Source organism: Scophthalmus maximus, chromosome 2, assembly GCF_022379125.1.
Source record: "Scophthalmus maximus strain ysfricsl-2021 chromosome 2, ASM2237912v1, whole genome shotgun sequence".
Lineage (NCBI taxonomy): Eukaryota > Metazoa > Chordata > Actinopteri > Pleuronectiformes > Scophthalmidae > Scophthalmus > Scophthalmus maximus.
Genome location: NC_061516.1, coordinates 13689522 through 13706465, shown reverse-complemented (window position 1 = coordinate 13706465; position 16944 = coordinate 13689522). Strand labels below are relative to the sequence as shown.

The 16944-nt window shown below is 41.5% G+C and overlaps 1 protein-coding gene across 3 annotated transcripts; it reads right to left on the bottom strand.

The window, feature by feature from the left end:
- Positions 1-3851: 3851 nt before the first annotated feature.
- Positions 3852-16671, bottom strand: zc3h12b (zinc finger CCCH-type containing 12B). Of its 3 annotated transcripts, none has more exons than XM_035625357.2 (6): positions 15830-16671; positions 12216-12992; positions 11958-12097; positions 11405-11639; positions 11103-11209; positions 3852-10992 (listed from the first exon to the last, which is right to left on the bottom strand). In XM_035625357.2, the coding sequence occupies exons 2-6, from the start codon at positions 12848-12850 to the stop codon at positions 9566-9568; spliced, it is 2544 nt and encodes an 847-aa protein (XP_035481250.2). In that variant the 5' UTR covers positions 12851-12992; positions 15830-16671; the 3' UTR covers positions 3852-9565. The 3 variants fall into 3 exon arrangements, with proteins under 3 accessions (XP_035481250.2, XP_047183742.1, XP_047183743.1); XM_047327786.1 differs by having other exon boundaries at positions 16246-16670; XM_047327787.1 differs by lacking the exon at positions 15830-16671 and adding an exon at positions 15640-15814.
- Positions 16672-16944: the final 273 nt, after the last annotated feature.

Sequence of the window (16944 nt, the reverse complement as noted above, 5' to 3'; positions counted from 1 at the left end):
AGCAGACCCCGCCCGCCGCCGCCGCCGCATCATCATCATCATCATCATCATGGCCGCTTCACACAGGCACCGGCCGGAAAAAGTTCCGCAGCACTTTCACTCTCATCACAGACTCGCCAGCTGAAATGAACCAGGACATTTGAAAATATATATATATATATATATATATATATAAATAAATATTTGCCGTCGACTACTAAATTAATCGCCAACTCCATTAAGTTGGAGATGAAAACCAACTTCTTTGGGCTACTCCACAGATCAAACTAATGGCACCTGGTTGTGTTTGAGCTCTTAACATGTACTTCGGATGAAGTACAGATTCCCAATCAATGTCATTTCTTTTCAGTTAATATCATGCTGACTTATTTCTCAGGCTACATTTCTGCATCCTTCTTTGTATATACACTCACTGGCCACTTTATTAGGTACACCTGTTCAATTGCTTGTTAACACAAATAGCTAATCAGCCAATCACATTGCTGCAATTCAATGCATTTGGGCATGTAGAGGTGGTCAAGACAACTTGCTGAAGTTCAAACTGAGCACCAGAATGGGGAAGAAAGGAGATTTAAGTGACTTTGAACATGGTATGGTTGTTGGTGCCAGACGGGCTGGTCTGAGTATTTCAGAAACTGTTGATCTACTGGGATTTTCACGCACAACCATCTCTAGGGTTTACAGAGAGTGGTCTGAAAAAGAGAAAAATATCCAGTGAGCGGCAGTTGTGTGGACGAAAATGCCTTGTTGATGTGAGAGGTCAGAGGAGAGTGGGCAGACTGGTTTGAGATGACAGAAATGCAACAGTAACTCAAATAACCACTCGTTACAACCAAGGAATGCAGAATACCATCTCTGAACGGCAACACGTCGAACCTGGAAGAAGATGGGCTACAGCAGCAGAAGACCACACCGGGTGACACTCCTGTCAGCTAAGAACAGGAAACTGAGACTACAGTTCGCACAGGCTCACCAAAATTGGACAATAGACGATTGGAAAAACGTTGCCTGGTCTGACGAGTCTCGATTTCAGCTGCGACATTCGGATGGCAGGGTCAGAATTTGGCGTTAACAACATGAAACATGGATCCATCCTGCCTTGTATCAACGGTTCAGGCTGGTGGTGGTGGTGTAATGGTGTGGGGGATATTTTCTTGGCACACTTTGGGCCCCTTAGTACAAATTGAGCATCGCTGAAATGCCACAGCCTACCTGAGTATTGTTGCTGACCATGTCCACCCCTTTATGACCATAGTGTACCCATCTTCTGACGGCTACTTCCAGCAGGATAATGCACCATGTCACAAACTCATATCATCTCAAACTGGTTTCTTGAACATGACAATGAGTTCACTGTACTCCAATGGCCTCCACAGTCACCAGATCTCAATCCAATAGAGCACCTTTTGGATGTGGTGGAACGGGAGATTCGCATCATAGATGGGCAGCCGACAACTCTGCAGCAACTGCGTGATGCTATCATGTCCATATGGACCAAAATCTCTGAGGAATGTTTCCAACACCTTGTTGAAAGTATGCCACGAAGAATTAAGGCAGTTCTTAAGGCAAAAGGGGGTCCAACCTTTTACTAGCAAGGTGTACCGAATAAAGTGGCCACCAGTGAGTGTATATATATATATATACAAAGAAGGATGCAGATATGTGTGACTTTTTAAGGGTTTGTGCCAGGGCTGCTACTAAAGATTATTTTCATTATCCATTTATCTGTCGATTATTATATCTCGGTTAATCGACTTTGTTGTTTTGGTCAATAAAATGTCATAATATGGTGAAAAAATGTCGATCGTGTTTCCCAAACCCCCAAGATGATGGGGGTTTTTTTTGTTCACACACCAGAGATATTTAGTTTACTGTTTCAGAGGAGCAAAGAAACTGAAAATATTCACATTTAAGAAGCTGAAATCAGAGAATTTTGACTTCCATTAAATCTACTTGAACCGATTAATCGATTAAAAAGAGTCGCTATTAATTTAGTAATCGATTACTAATCGATTCATCTGCTGCAGCTCCAGTTCGCCAGCAGCCAACACAAACTAATGATAAAAGTCCATTAAAATGGAGATGTAAGTGGGGGTGTTGTCAATCTATGTCAGAGGTTCTTCAAAAAAGTAATTTTCATCATTTCTGTTTGTTTTTTTATCGCCTAGAAAATATTAACTCACCACCCTTTCCATGATAATGCTAGTATTCTTTTATTTCCTTGATAGAGACATGGTCACATAAAATGAACAATAAACTATTTAACTCAATAAATGTCATATTTCTTGATGGTTGGTTCTTTTTATTAGGAGGATTATCAAAATAGAAGTGGCTGCTCTGCATGAAACTTTGTACTTGCTCACACCCACGTCGAGAGTTTGTGGTGAACACTCTCAACAGCTGCCTGCCTTTCTTTTCACAGCAGTTCAGCTCTCAGCAAAATTTTCTCAGGCCATCAAAGCGAGGGTGCAGGCATTTGGCTCAACGGCCCTGAGCTGATGATTTCCTAGTCCCTATTTCATTTCAGCTTCTCCTAGGCTCCACCCTCAGCAAATGATTCTGCACCTGCTGCACAAGGTCCGTGTCACAGAGGTTTTTTAGTTCATGCCTCTTCAGTTACTCTGGTCAGCAATTTCTTGATGTCAGTTTAGTTATGGTATGGCCTCCAACAAGAGCAACTGTTTCATTTTTTGTACTCAAATGACAACTTCCAATCAAAAGAGTCCCTGCAGGCTGACTGGTGTTTTAATGCTCCCTGAGAGAACACAGCACAGGGATGTCAGTGCCTGTATGTAATGACTCATCTCTTCTCCCAGGGCAGGTCGACCTTCCACAATCTAACCACAGCAAAATTAACTTAAACCAAAACGTATTTATCCACGTATCACAAAATCTTTTTTGGGAAGGTTACATGATGTCTCTGTGGCCTTTAAAAGAACATTTCATATATTTTTCACATTTAATATTATTTGTGAAGCTTCTTGATTAAACTTAAGTCTCTCCGAATAAGAGGTCATCTGGAATTCAATGTTATCTCAGGGCGGTCGGCTTTCATCTGGGTTTTTTGGAATCTGACTTGAATACTGAGTGTTGCCTAGTTTTGAAGGCCGTTTGAACTCCGAAGACTTTAATAAACATTTAAGGTGCTGCTAAAAGTTCTAAATGTCTGAAAATGTTTTATTTATATTAAAAAAAGGATGGACGTTTCAATTTGTTACACATAGTTGAACTGGGCCGTTTTAGTAGACTATGTTCATCTCATGCAAAGCCATGAGTTTAATGACACATGCTCTGAGCTATTACACCCTTTGACTAGCAGATGGAGCTGTAGCTGCCGTACACAGAGTGGCTGAAGATAATCGGCCTCCAAGACACAACTTGAGGAACTATCAAAGTCTTACAGCTGTCAAGATGGATTCAAAACAATTTTTAGTATGAAAATATCAAGCTTAAAAATTCACAAAAATAACAATGCCAAAGAGAGAAACACTCACCATATGACCGTCTTTGGCTGCACTGCTCCTGTCGACTTTCCTGAAACAAACAACTTCACAACGGACAACCACGTCAGCCATCGATTTTTAACTATAATGGAGAAGGTATGATGTCAGCTGGATTCATCTAACTTCTCTGTTTTAGGGAAAATTACTCAAGATGTGTAACCCTCATAAATAGGTTTGATTGCCGAGAACGGCTACACACTCCTAAAGAGTGGTAGGTAAGATTCATTTCTCAACACACCGTCTTAATTTTCCTCTCTTCCACACAAAACATTCATCAATTATGTTGCTGTAATCATGTCTGGTCTGGTGTCTTGTCCCGTTAAATGAAAAATGAAAAATAAAACAGTGTTTGAACAGTTTTTTCTTTATTTATGGAGAGAAACACATTTTGTCATTAAGACTTACATTTTGTTTGAGCCCACAGACCCAAATAGTCTATTTTTATATATTTTGGTCTATAAAAGCAATTCTTTACAGTAAGTGTGAATTACAATACTGCAGATCATCACAACACAAAAAAAACTTGCTTTATACTTCCCTTTTCACAGGGCAGACACAACAGTCCACTCGGACAGGAGACCTACACTACTTCAGAAAGGTGACGGCGCCATTTCTCAATATTAGAAAACACCCAAGTATGTGATTTAAAATGTGTGCGTTTTAACCTGAGTATTACACTGTATATATGTACAGTCAGTGTTGAAGTGTGTGTGCCTCTTGACGTAGCGTTTTGTACACCAACAATTCCATTTTGAAGTGATATTGTACCACCAACTGTTAAACATCGAATGGTTCATAATTGACCTCAACTGTTGTTGGTGTTTGATCCAATTATAGTAACAGATACGTAATTTTTGCGCATCAAAAATAATGACTTTGGTCTTGATCTGATTCTGGTCTTAAGTGAGTATTAGATTAGTCTCGAAATTTGGAAATAGCGCTAGCCTAATGGAAACTGGCCTCAGACAAGTTATTAAATTACAATTGGTGAATAATTCAATCACCAAAGAAATCACATTTCAACACAGCTCTGCCTAGTCAACATACAGGGTTAGTCATTAAATCAACTTAATCCAAACACTTCAATAAATTCCAGCTTGAAAAGGATCTGCATCTTGAAAGAACATTAAACATCAAATACAAATCTGAGTTAAAACTAACAGTGAATTTACCATTCAGCGTCAGTGCCCGCTGCCATCGTCTGTCACCCAGCGATCAGCCAATGACGAAATTTGTATGTTTCTTCCAACCGTTTCTTTAATTATGTCAAACTAGTGTCAGATTTGCATTTGGTGTTAATTTACTCACTTTACAGTACATGGAAAATAAATCCTTTGCCCTTCAAAATATAGATTCGTTGCATGACAACCCATGTGTTGAAACGTACGAAATTACATTTGACAATGCCACCCAAGAAAAACTTTGGCATGTTTCATTAGGCAAAATATATTCAAAAATATCGAAATTCTGATCAAAATAGCATTAAGCAGGTGCACAAGTTTACGACACAAAATTATTTAAGAATCTGAACAACTGAAGTAACTGTTACATTTACACATCGCTTTCTATATATACACACAAGTGTGTGTGACTATGTACAGAGAGGACACGGCGCTCACTGCTGCACACAGGGTATCTGTGCACGTTTAGGTCGCAGGCAAATGTCCCTGTAAGTTAACTACTGTACCCGGTAAGAATAAGTACATACCAATGGGCTACTCCCAGTGACACACAGTGTCACAAACATTATGGCATTGATTGTTTTCCCCTTTATTTAAATAAAACTATTTTCATATTATACATCTCATATATATATATTTTTTTTACATTCAAGGTATAGATACAATTTGTATCAACAAGCAAAAGTCAATTCTAGACATTTGTGGCTTAGTTGTTTGCGGCACTTACAAAGGGAGGGTGGGGACTGTGAGCCACCATTCTGGCCTGTAGTGTAAAGCAGTAACATACTTGATTATCATACTGAGAGACTTTAGTTGTGATAGAGGGTTTTTACTTCGAACTTGGAGGCAGTCAATGGCCTGGTGAAAACAGAGTGTTTCAGGAGGTACAATAATCTGAGATGATAAAAAAGAAAAGCAACAATAAACACTCTCCAGTCCTTTTTGGCAGGTTTGTCTTGTGACCTATATTATAGTAACTCATTCCTTATCACACCTCAGTAAATGAACTTGGAGTTCATCAGGACAACGGACTGCTCCAGTGTTCAGGTTGAAGAAGGCTCTCGCTAGAACTAGAAAACCAAATACTTAATTTGCTTTAGTTTCAATCAGTGACGGCTTATGTTATTCTTTTTGAGAACCATTTTTTTAATTAATTTTTTTATAATCATCGACAATTCATCTATCTCAAGGAGAAAGGACGGCACGCAAACTTTAGCCAAATGCCAGAAACAACCTTGACAGCAGCCTTGCAATCTGATTGTTTCACATGAAGAAACATTAGGCAGTTTGTTTCACCTTCTCATGAACAGACAGCTGGCCCCAAGTGGCCTCGTCTTTTTTCATGAAAAAACAAAGTCAGCAAAGCCCAAAATTCATTTGGGTATAACACATTCAATTATTTCTTCTTCATGTCTGCTCATATAACCACGATTGTACCTAAACTTTATAAAGAAATATATATTTTTGAAGCAGCACCGATGAGACAAAAGTCAGGCTCACACAATTAGCCCTGTTAAAGAGTAATACCACTCAGTTTAAAAATTCTCAAAACTATTTTTTTTTCTTTCTGTGACACAAAGATAAATCTACAGGTCCATGATGCCGGCAACACATCACCTGATTGCTGCTCCATTTAGTACAAATAGGAGGAAAAACCATTCTGGACTTAAGTGTTTGAACTCAGCATCACTACTGTGTTTTTTAAACATTTCTTATGATAATTAAACAGCAAAAAAACAATAAACTGTCCCCTTGTCATTTTTATCTGACTCACAGTGGAGTCTTTTACACAAGGGAACCCCATGCAATACTATACTGTAAATTTGTAGCGCTCAGTCATGCAGTCCGACAGTAGGCCTAGGGGTATCAGATCTGAATCCTGAAATTAAGTGGCATTTCCCTTTAAATGCACTCCCAAGCATTATCTTGCCATTCCGGTGGTCTTTACATGTTACGACTTCCCCATAGTTGTAGGGCTGAATGTTTCATGCTCTACTTCTACCTGAGGGTGGAACGAATCCTCCTGGGAGTATGAACGTGTTTAGCAGAAATGATGGTAATGTGCCCCCTTGGTTAGGATTGATTGCGAATAAGGGATAAGTTTGACCTGATCCTAAAGCCCCTGTTCATGGTTGAAATTTAAAGGTCCAATCAAGATCTGCCAGTCAATTGACATACTATAAAATGTGAGCTAATCAAATCATCTTTAATCAGTTTTTTTAACACCAGTGTTCATCTTTGGCTGCATGGGATCTTTTATTATATTTTGTCATCTGACTAAAGCTGCATCACGTAAAGCCACCCTACTAGCCCAGTATTCAAGTTCTCAAGGCGCATAACAAGGATATACACAACAGGTACAAAGTTTTGCAATGCCATCTCCGAGTACAACTGCACATAACAAACTGTTGACTTTAAGTACTACATGTTACATGTAGGGTTTTCACAAAATATATCACCACAAGACCAGAGTAGACTCTTGCCTATAACCACTGTTTTTTCAGCATGAGGAGACTGAAAATTAGAAATCTGAAAGCATCCTGAGAGCAATGTGCTGCAAGGCACATCCAGACCCTTCCATGATCCTTGCCTTGGAGATAGGTTGCATGTATGATGCATATTGTAGGTCTGCATTTGAGGAACCCCCCCGCCCCCCACAAAATATCACAAAATCAATCCGATATTTAACACACTCCAAGGCCAAAATTTTACAGATTTTTTATAATTTTATCAGACAAATGTAAAATCAGGTAAATATCTATTGTTTTATTGAAATTCCTAAACTGTGATGTAAACAAGGGTTTCCTTCTCTAATAGAAAATCCATACAATTCGCGCCGATCAAATTCTCATCACAGCCCCGTGAAATTCATTTCTGGAGTTTCACTATGTTGACATGCACATAAGAAACAGGTTTGCAGATATGTCCCCATCCTCCTCAACACTGTGAGCCAAGTTTGCAATATTTTATGCTTATCTAATATGTTAAGATAAATTTAGTGATAGTCACTTTGACATTTTTTTTTTAATCGGAGTAATGGTAAATTAAGAGGCAGGGCTTTAGTGTTTAGTGCCTGTTGAAGGTTGTTCAACGTAAACTGGACTTTAAATTATTCTTGATGCCATGATGCATGGACACAAGTAACGGTTACAATTACCATTCATTAACACCAGAGTAATGATCCCTTCACTTGACCTGGGTCTCTGTTATGCAGAAGTTAAAAGAAAAATCTATAAAGTTTCTTTAAATGTCTTTAACTGATAAAAGGAAACCAGGTTTCTCATTTTTCCCTAACGCGTCAGGAATCCGGTCACTGACAAAAGCTGGAAATTGTCAGACTACCTTAGTGCACGTGAAAGAAGTCTTTGAACCAAAGTTGACCTGTTTCTGAAAACAAACTGCTCCACTGACAACTTGAAGGAGTCGCTTAGAGCTACTGTTTGAAACAAAGATACTTTGAATATTTTCACATTGAAAAGAATCAGGACAAATATATAAATAGAAAAATCCTGGATGTGTCATCCAATAAAATCAGAAAGGTAACTACACACCCTAGGGAAATGATCCAAACACAGTTGTTAGTTTATACTATAATCCAATCAATCCTGTGAACCAAAATGTAAAGTTATGTAGAACACTAACACTATATAAACTCTATCTTTTTCCTTTTTTTGGCATTATTTAGCAGCTTATAAATGACTTTGAAATAATGGCTTTTGTGTGATTATATGTACATAAATATGTGCACGTGTACAAGTCAAAAATCTCTTTTTTGGCTCGTTTTATGCACTGTCAAAATCTACTAAAATAGTAGCTTTGTTAAGTGAGGCTGAGAAAATATATCTCTTTATACACTGAGATAGTGCTTTACATTTGAAAGTATCGGAGGCTTCAAAGACTTTCATTGAAACTAATCAGACAATGACTAAAGCGTGAGGTCATTCAGATATAAGGCCATTAAATGTCATAGTTCATGCTGTGAGGTTGTGTGCCAACCTCCTTCTAACTCCCTCCCTCTTCAAAATAAACGCACAAAAATAATAGAATTATTTACAGCAGAGGCAGACCTAAGCTAGCTAGGTTATTTATAGTTCCACTGCACCAGAAACACATTAGATTCCTTTCATAACACATTCACAGGGCCTGAGCAAGATCGTTTAAAAAAAAGTACATGTGTACAAATGTTGACGTACTTTTATATCAGTTTTAATAAGGCAAATAGGGGACATGTTGCTGAGTTATTACTTCCTATCTCGACTCTGCTGCCATGTTGCAAAGCGTTTTATTTAATTCACACTAACTCACTACAGGACAAAGTTTAGTATTACACTAGCTAGCTACATTATGACAATTTATTCATGTAATTATTTTCTTATCAAATATTGAACATTTTTGGGGCTTCACACGTCATTTTATGTACAATGTAATCAGTCAAAGATCAATCAATCTGAGGAACATTTAACAGTCCTTTCAAATGCCAGCAGACTGTTCTATGTATTTTCTAGAATCACAACGATAATGAACTAAGTTGAAGTTGACGTTGGCTGTGGTGGAAAGCTGCTTTGTATCACCTGCTCGGGTTGTGTGAGTATGTTATGAATCACATTTTTAATAAAGGTAGGACCTTGTATCAACTTCATCACACTTCGTGTAGAAATGTGCGTTTCGTATGAGAAGAAAAATCTTACAATTCAACTTAAACTCAATAGACAAACTACCTCTATGGGAAACTGGGAACTGGGAACTCATCTTAGAGTTCCCAGTTTAAATTTTTTTTTTACTCCTGAGCATGCAGCAACCTCGAACAAGTGCCTATCTTTGCAAATAAAATCCCTATTTTCCTCATCCCGTCGCTTTTGAATGTTTCAAATGGTTCAGTGCTCAGTGGCATGACCTCAGTTTCGTAACAATAACAGCAGCGAGTTGTTGTGGATCGGTCAAATGAGGGTTCTTCTCCATTACTGAGTGAACTACGTAAGCAGGAAAGATGTTACACAGGTTCCGATATGTTTGATACTGGTGGTCTGGAATCACATACCGATCTTGGTGTTCAACTGCTGATGGGGTCTCCCATGGAGAGTTCCAGATTTGCTCCATTTTGTCGGGCATGCTGCGGACCATCACCCGCTCGCAACACGGCATCAGGCTGTTGCTCAGTGGATATGAATGATATCCATAGGACTCATTACCACAAGGCAGAGGGTCCCAGCTTGCGTGCTGCTCACGACACAGCGGAGGGCGCCGCTGCCTCATTGGGTTACTATCATACAGCCTTGAGTCTGATATACTGTCCATACGAGTCATACCAAGAGACCGTGTGGGCTGTGCCGACAAAGGTGGTAGGACATTCTGAGTGAGGGGATAGTCTCCAGGGCAGCTGGACCTGGCTCCCACTGCGACGTGCTGGATATGTGGTGCTAGATGAGATCCAGGCTGCTTACGGGGGCCCTGCTTAGGTTCCTCTGGTCCGTAACTCTGTACCCTTGTCAGCGCTTCATGGCGAAACCCATGGGAGAAAGTTTGCATTCGACCCTGTGCAGGAGACTGCTGCTGCCCCTTCATGCTCTCCTCTAGGCTACTGTCCACGGAGCTCGGGTACAGGTCCCCGTAAGAGGAGAACGAGTCGCTGTTTGAGTGGCTGAGGCAGGACTCGGGGCAGTGGCTTGGATTTCTCTGATACACACCGTGCTCGTGCTCCATGCTACAGAAACTGTCAACATTATGCATGCTGCTCATGCTCATGTTTGAAAAATCACTGTGCAGTGAATAATATCCATGGTCACTAACAGAGTCATACTTAGGGAACTGGTCATTGTACGTAATAGAGGCGCCATGACTATTAGTAACTAAAATTGGTGGGTACTGTACACTCGACATGTGCTCCAGAGAACTGTGTGCGAATTGCAGAGAACCTGGCACTGGGCTGCTGGCTGATCGTGTGTTCAAGGCCCCAGCTGCGTGGCTCTTGGCGGGCTGCATGGTGGGCACACTGAGAGCAGACACGAGGGAAGGCACAGAATTCGCCTCAGACTTCCTAGCAACGGACAGCGCCTCTGGAGGTTCACAGGCCACTGAGCGGATACTGGGGTCAGATTGACGTTTAGGGGCCACGCGTTTGACCTCAGAGATGCTTTCCCCCTTTGCAGTTGCTGGACCAATACCGCATTTGACTAAAGCCCCCTCACTCATTGTCTTCACTGCAGACAATTTGGCAAAGGCCCGTAGTTCATCAGCGACTGACCGCTGGGGCTGGTTGACGCGCTCTGGATGATAGTACTTGCACTTATGTCCATATGTGCACTTTTTCCCTTGATTTAAGAAAGAGGAGATGAAGTCAAGAAAATGAAACTCTTGAATTATATTGAAATAAATGCAACATGATTCAGACGTTGGTTTAAAGGACATTTGGGGAACTTACCATAGGGGCAGGGCTGTTTTTTGTGCTCTGGAACAACAGGACGCTTGCGGAGGAAATTCTCTAGGCTTGGACCGTGTCTTCCCAGTGGATCATCAGGAGGCATGAACCTATACAAAATATGTAATTAATTAAATGTCAAATTTATCATTCCAGCATCCTGGTCCATGCCACAAAATGGGACTAATAACTAATTGAAAATAACACCCTGCTTCCACCTACGCTGGTACACCTTGTATTGAATAGATTATGACAGAAATAAATAGTATTTTGGTTATACTATATAAAGCATCATGGTTTCTTACTTGTCGTTGACAAATGAGTACATGAGGAGACGCTCTTCTATGAACTTCTTCCACTCTGGCTTCTCATTTTGCAAGTCTCTGTAGTTGTCATTTGACACAATAATTCCATCAGAATCATAAGCCAGCTTCACTATGAAGCGATCATCATAGCACACCACCCTTCTGCCTTGAACTCTCCGTGACGGGGTGAAAACCAGGATCTTCTCTTTTTCCAGTTTGCGTAGTATTTCTTGGTCTGAAATAGAAGTTTCAAATAAGCTTTAGAGTTGGTCAACATTTTGTTAACAGCTCATCATGAGTCAATTAAGACCTACTGTAAATCCCAATGTATAGATGGCAATGATATGTTATAGGGCTTTTTGTGGTGTTTTATCAGTTAATACATGTTGGGTTGAGTTTTCCAGCGCCCACTCTTTGCCAACAAGGACCATATCTTAAGATCTTATTTCAGTCGCATGCAAAAAAAGCCTTGATTCTCTTGTACGCATAGATATTTATACAAATATCAATTACAACTTACCAAACAACTAAGGACCTAAAAAAAAGTGACTACCTGTGATGAGGGCGTCTGGCCTCGACTGCTCCTTCCTCCAGGCTGGGACAAACACAGTGATGTCTTTGTGTGCTTTCTCCCGAAACCACTCCACAGCAAGTTGGATACCACGACAAGAGAATACCTCTTTGTTTCCATGGCTAGAAATCAAAACAATATGGTACAAGGTCTACTTAAACCCCATGACATGGACATTAATTAGTGGAAAATGTTTCAGGCATAAATGCACAATGTATCATCAGACCAATAGTTTCTTACCTCATTGCAACATTTGAGCCGTCAATGACGATGGGCCTGAGGTTGTCGTAGGGATCCACAGATTCCTCTTCCACTGACACTTCGGGACTATCTCTAATCTCTTTAACACAGGGGGGTCGTGATATCAATGTGGCTGTGCTGCTGCAAGGTTGAATTTCAGGCTCGACTTTGTTTCCGAGCCTCACTAACTCAGCGAGAACATCGTTAATTAAAGCAGCAGCCCCCAACTTGTTGAGCACAGTCTCCACCTGCTCTCCTGAATAGCCCAGCTTCAGAGCAAACTCCATCTTAGTCTGATACTCTCGCTCACTGGCTGCCTTGATCCCTGGTCGCGCGCTGGTCTCATCCTCGCGCAAATCTTGTACAGTGCTACTCTGGGAAAAACTGGGCCGGTCGAGACATGGTGAGCGACACAGCTGTCGGTGGGGTTTTGCAACGGCCAAAGGCTCCCGCTTTTTACAGCTGCTGTTGTTCCCTTGAACCCTCTGACGTTGCCGTTCTTCCGACTCACTTTCCGAGCTGCTGCCATCTTCAGACTCGTCAGTGGCATGCTGAGCCTCGCTTGAGTCAATGTTCTCCTCCCTGCATGGGCGTTTTTCCATTTTGAGCTTCTCCACCATGGACCATGCTGTCATCACGTTTGTCCCGACACCTCAGATTTCCACCCCATGCTTCCTCACCTCCACCGCAACCACGGAATCATACTCAGGCTGTTTGTGTAGGGCAAAGGCAACACACTCTCCTCTATTTGAGCAGGCTAAATCGAACTATGTAATCCTGAAAGAGAGTAAAAACACATTGGGAAGTATAAATTAGTGATCTGCATTGAACTTTTACTTAAAGTCAAAAATAATTTGGAAAGATATTATTTGGCTCTGTTCCCGTTCATTTATTTTCAAAAGACTTTTTTGGAATAGTGTGATTCTTACATTGAAAAGGTCTGCCTGGAGGAGCAGTTCAAAGTGCAGCTCAAGATATTATTACCTGAATGACACTTTTCTCAAGCCAATTGTTCATTGACTTGAGAAATCTATCATCTTTTAAGGTTTCTTGTATTTCTTGATATTAAATACTCTTTATTGTATTTACTCACACTAAATAAAGGCAGTGTAACTGATCTCCTAAACAGTTGCTGAATGGAGAAATACAGATACAACAGTCTCCAGTGGAAATCCCTGTCTGTCAGGTGTATTGCTGTTTATAAAATGAAAACCTTCCTGCACAAAATGTGTTAATGTACTGCAGAACAACAGTCACCTCTACGAGCCCAAAAGCCGTACTGGCTCACGAGAAACATCCAAGCAAGCCACACACACAAGGTGTGGGCTGGGAGCAGTGTATCCTTGTGTAGCCGTTAAAGCCGTCTGACAGACGGTCTCATGAACAGAGTGGTGGGGGCAGTATAAACCGTATAACACTGTCAATAACTTCAAGTGTGCATTATTTTCTTTCAAATGTATATAAACGAAATAATGTTCATAGCAAGTGCACTCACGAACAGCATCACTACTTTCCCCCAGTTTTGCAGAGCAGAATACAGCCAGCATCGAGCTTCAAGAGGCGCAGCCCATGATGTGCGTTGCTTAGCAACACAGCCTTGTCATCAGCTAACTCCTTTTTACCAGTCACGACTAACACAAACACAGCTCATCATCTCTCTTCAGGCAGCCAGTAAACGCAGGACACTTACTGCTAAATTACAACTCTAAACTCAATCTCTTGAGGCAGCAGATTTTGCAATAAAAATTATATTACTTAGATGTCAATCAGTGCTGACCATTGAAAAAAAACAATATTATAGACAATATTGCAGCCCTTCTAGGATTAACGACTGATACAGGACAACAGCTCGCACAGCCAGCTGACATCTAAGACATTTCCTGACCACATCAATACATGGTCAAAGGAAGCAGAGCTCTGCCCGTCCTTTCCCTTCCACCTCCAGATTCATAGGCTTAGACTCAGCGAGGCCTCTAGACGATCTCTGCACGTATGCACAGACTCATGTAGTTCGGTTTCATAGCAACAAGTGAAGTAGGTCCCTGAAGACATCTTTTACATTGCAGACCCTACATTACGTCCAGTACGGAGCAGGGATATAATGAACTATGGTCAGTTATCATGCCTTAATAGCTTGGGTAGTAAAATATCTAAAATATCCTCTTGATATATTGAAAATGATCCAGAGAGAAGAACATGTCATTGTTGTTGTGATATCAGCACCACTAACACTTTACACAGAAGGAAGCCGTCATTATTATTAAGGTGAAGGACTGATTGTGGACAGACACTTCCAGCATGCTTGGCCAAACCTTTTTAGGAAGAGTGATGACTTTAACATTTTCAAAACTGAGACGCCATTCAACAGTGGCTCCAGCAACACCAGAGCTAAACATCCAACCATAAAGAGATACAAATGTTATTTGGACCATTTAATTAAATAAATGATTTATTCTGGTTACCGAGGCAAGGACAGTGGACATCCAGGACATAAGACCCAGAAATGCTATAGGATCTTATTTTGTTAAGTACATTGATATGATGGCAATATGCTTCCATCTTACTTCACGCTCAGTGGAGTGGTGACTTCTCTCCTGCTACATTAGACAGACTGAATGCTGGCTGATAATAATTACACTATGTTTCTGGATTCAGGATTTTTTTGTTGTTTGTTTGTCCTAGAAGTGAAAAGACGAAGACAAACACCAAAATCCTCTGTGTGACACCGGCAGATTACATTTTCCAGTGTGTCAACAAGAAAGACAGGTGGTACCAAGCCAATCATATGGCCTATGTTGCTCAACACAAACCCCCTGAGGAATACGTTTAATGTGTGATTTTTAGTTCATATCTAAGTGGTCTGCTGTCGCCTATTACATGCTATGGATGCTTCAAAATCCACGGTCAAAGTCAAGTGGAGAAATTAAACATTCACATGTCATATTAGAGAACTGAAGTCTTACTATGCACATCTCTTAATGAGGTTCAAAACATTGAATTAAGGTCTACTTGGCCAGTATTACGTTTTTATTTGCACATATTTTGAGATTTATAATTAAAGTTTGAACACTTACAAACGTATTCAATTAATTGCGTGTTTAAACAAGTCGGGAACTTTCAAAGTGAGAAGTGAGGATATTATGGCAGGTTGGTATAAGTGGTCAAAGAGTGAGAACTCACTCTCATATCCAGCCAGTTTTGCTTTTCCTGACAGCAAACCACATGAAGGTGCAGACAATTCCGATCGCTTCAATGACAGTGATGACAAAGGAAACCTACAGGACCGATACATTAACCCTGCATATGTGATCACATCTGCCAACTGAGCAGTTGACACGTCAATACAAAATGAAAGTATCATCAGCAACAAGAGTTGATGAAGAGCGATGAAAAGGGGGGATGGTTAAAGACATCTCGTACTTACAATCGTCAACAATCGGATAACAGGGCAGTCTCACTGGCGCACACGACGTCGCCTCTGCGGTCCAATTTGATCAGAGTTCGCCGGTGTGATGCCCTCGGGCCCCGAGTTACGACTTAGCACACGCTAACAGGCTAATTTACCGTTACTCGGCCAGCTGGGGGGGTCAACATGTCGGGCTGCGTGCACTCACCGGCCTTCGTCGTGTTGGCCAAAACGGGCGGACAGCGGACTGGCGACGGTTCGCCGCAGGCTGCCGCTACACCCGTCCAGCTCGACGGGCGACCCCCTGCTCTCCGTTCGGCTAACGTTAGCCTAGCTGGGTGAGCTAACGTCCAGTGGCCGCAGCCGAGCCAGCGGCTCCTGCGCGGGCTAGCGTCAAACGTCTAGTCGCTAACGTCGGTTAGCTTTAGCTGTTGAGCGCGAGCTAACATTTTTTTTTCCTTCTATTTTCTATTTGCCGGAATGCTCCTGGAACTCGGGATAAAGTTGACGATTTAATGTTTCAGGCCGAGGTGAAACCATCCGCGGCGCCACGCGAATCTCTTCCCGACCTGCACGTAAATCGCCGTCGTCGTCGTCGTCGTCCCCTTCCCAGACGATGCTCACCTCGCCGTGCTGCTGTCATCCTCCTCGCCTCGACACTTGTTTCCGCTGCCATTGGCGCTGTCGCAGTTCGGTCGGGGTTGCCAGATAGCGCGACGGGAAACAAGTAACCCGAGGCTGCGAGAAAGACACCGGGGTCAGCGCACCGTTACAAACTTCATTCCACTGCTCCCACCTACACGTTCAGACGAGCCATCCTTTAATGGCGCTGGTTTTCTTTGAGTCTCATGACAGTAAGAGGACAAGAGGACATTCAACCAGGAACAGATTTTTGAAAAAAAGAAAAAACCTAAAACAGACTAAACGAGTCCCAATGGGAGTAAATAGAGAAACAACTTTATGAACTAAAATCGAGATGAAAATTACGATTTATTTGAGCCCACAACTTCACCTGACTTGCTCCTAGTGCCAAAGTTTAGTTCCATTTCAATTTTTTTTTCTGGTGTACATGCATACACATTTTTAATTGTGTTGTCATGGTGATTCAGGAGATGTGTCAACCCAGAGCACTCACCTCTGAATGCATCAGGGCGATTTCATGTACTTGTTCCTTGCAGGTTTTCAGGTCAAACTTGAACTGCCTCCACTGCAAGTGTCAGTGTAACGGTGTTTCCCCAGAGGTCCACGTCAGACTATCGCTGTCGTGTTTTCATCACCTTTGGCCCCATTGAAGCTGGGACTAACCTCGACTCCCCCCCTGAC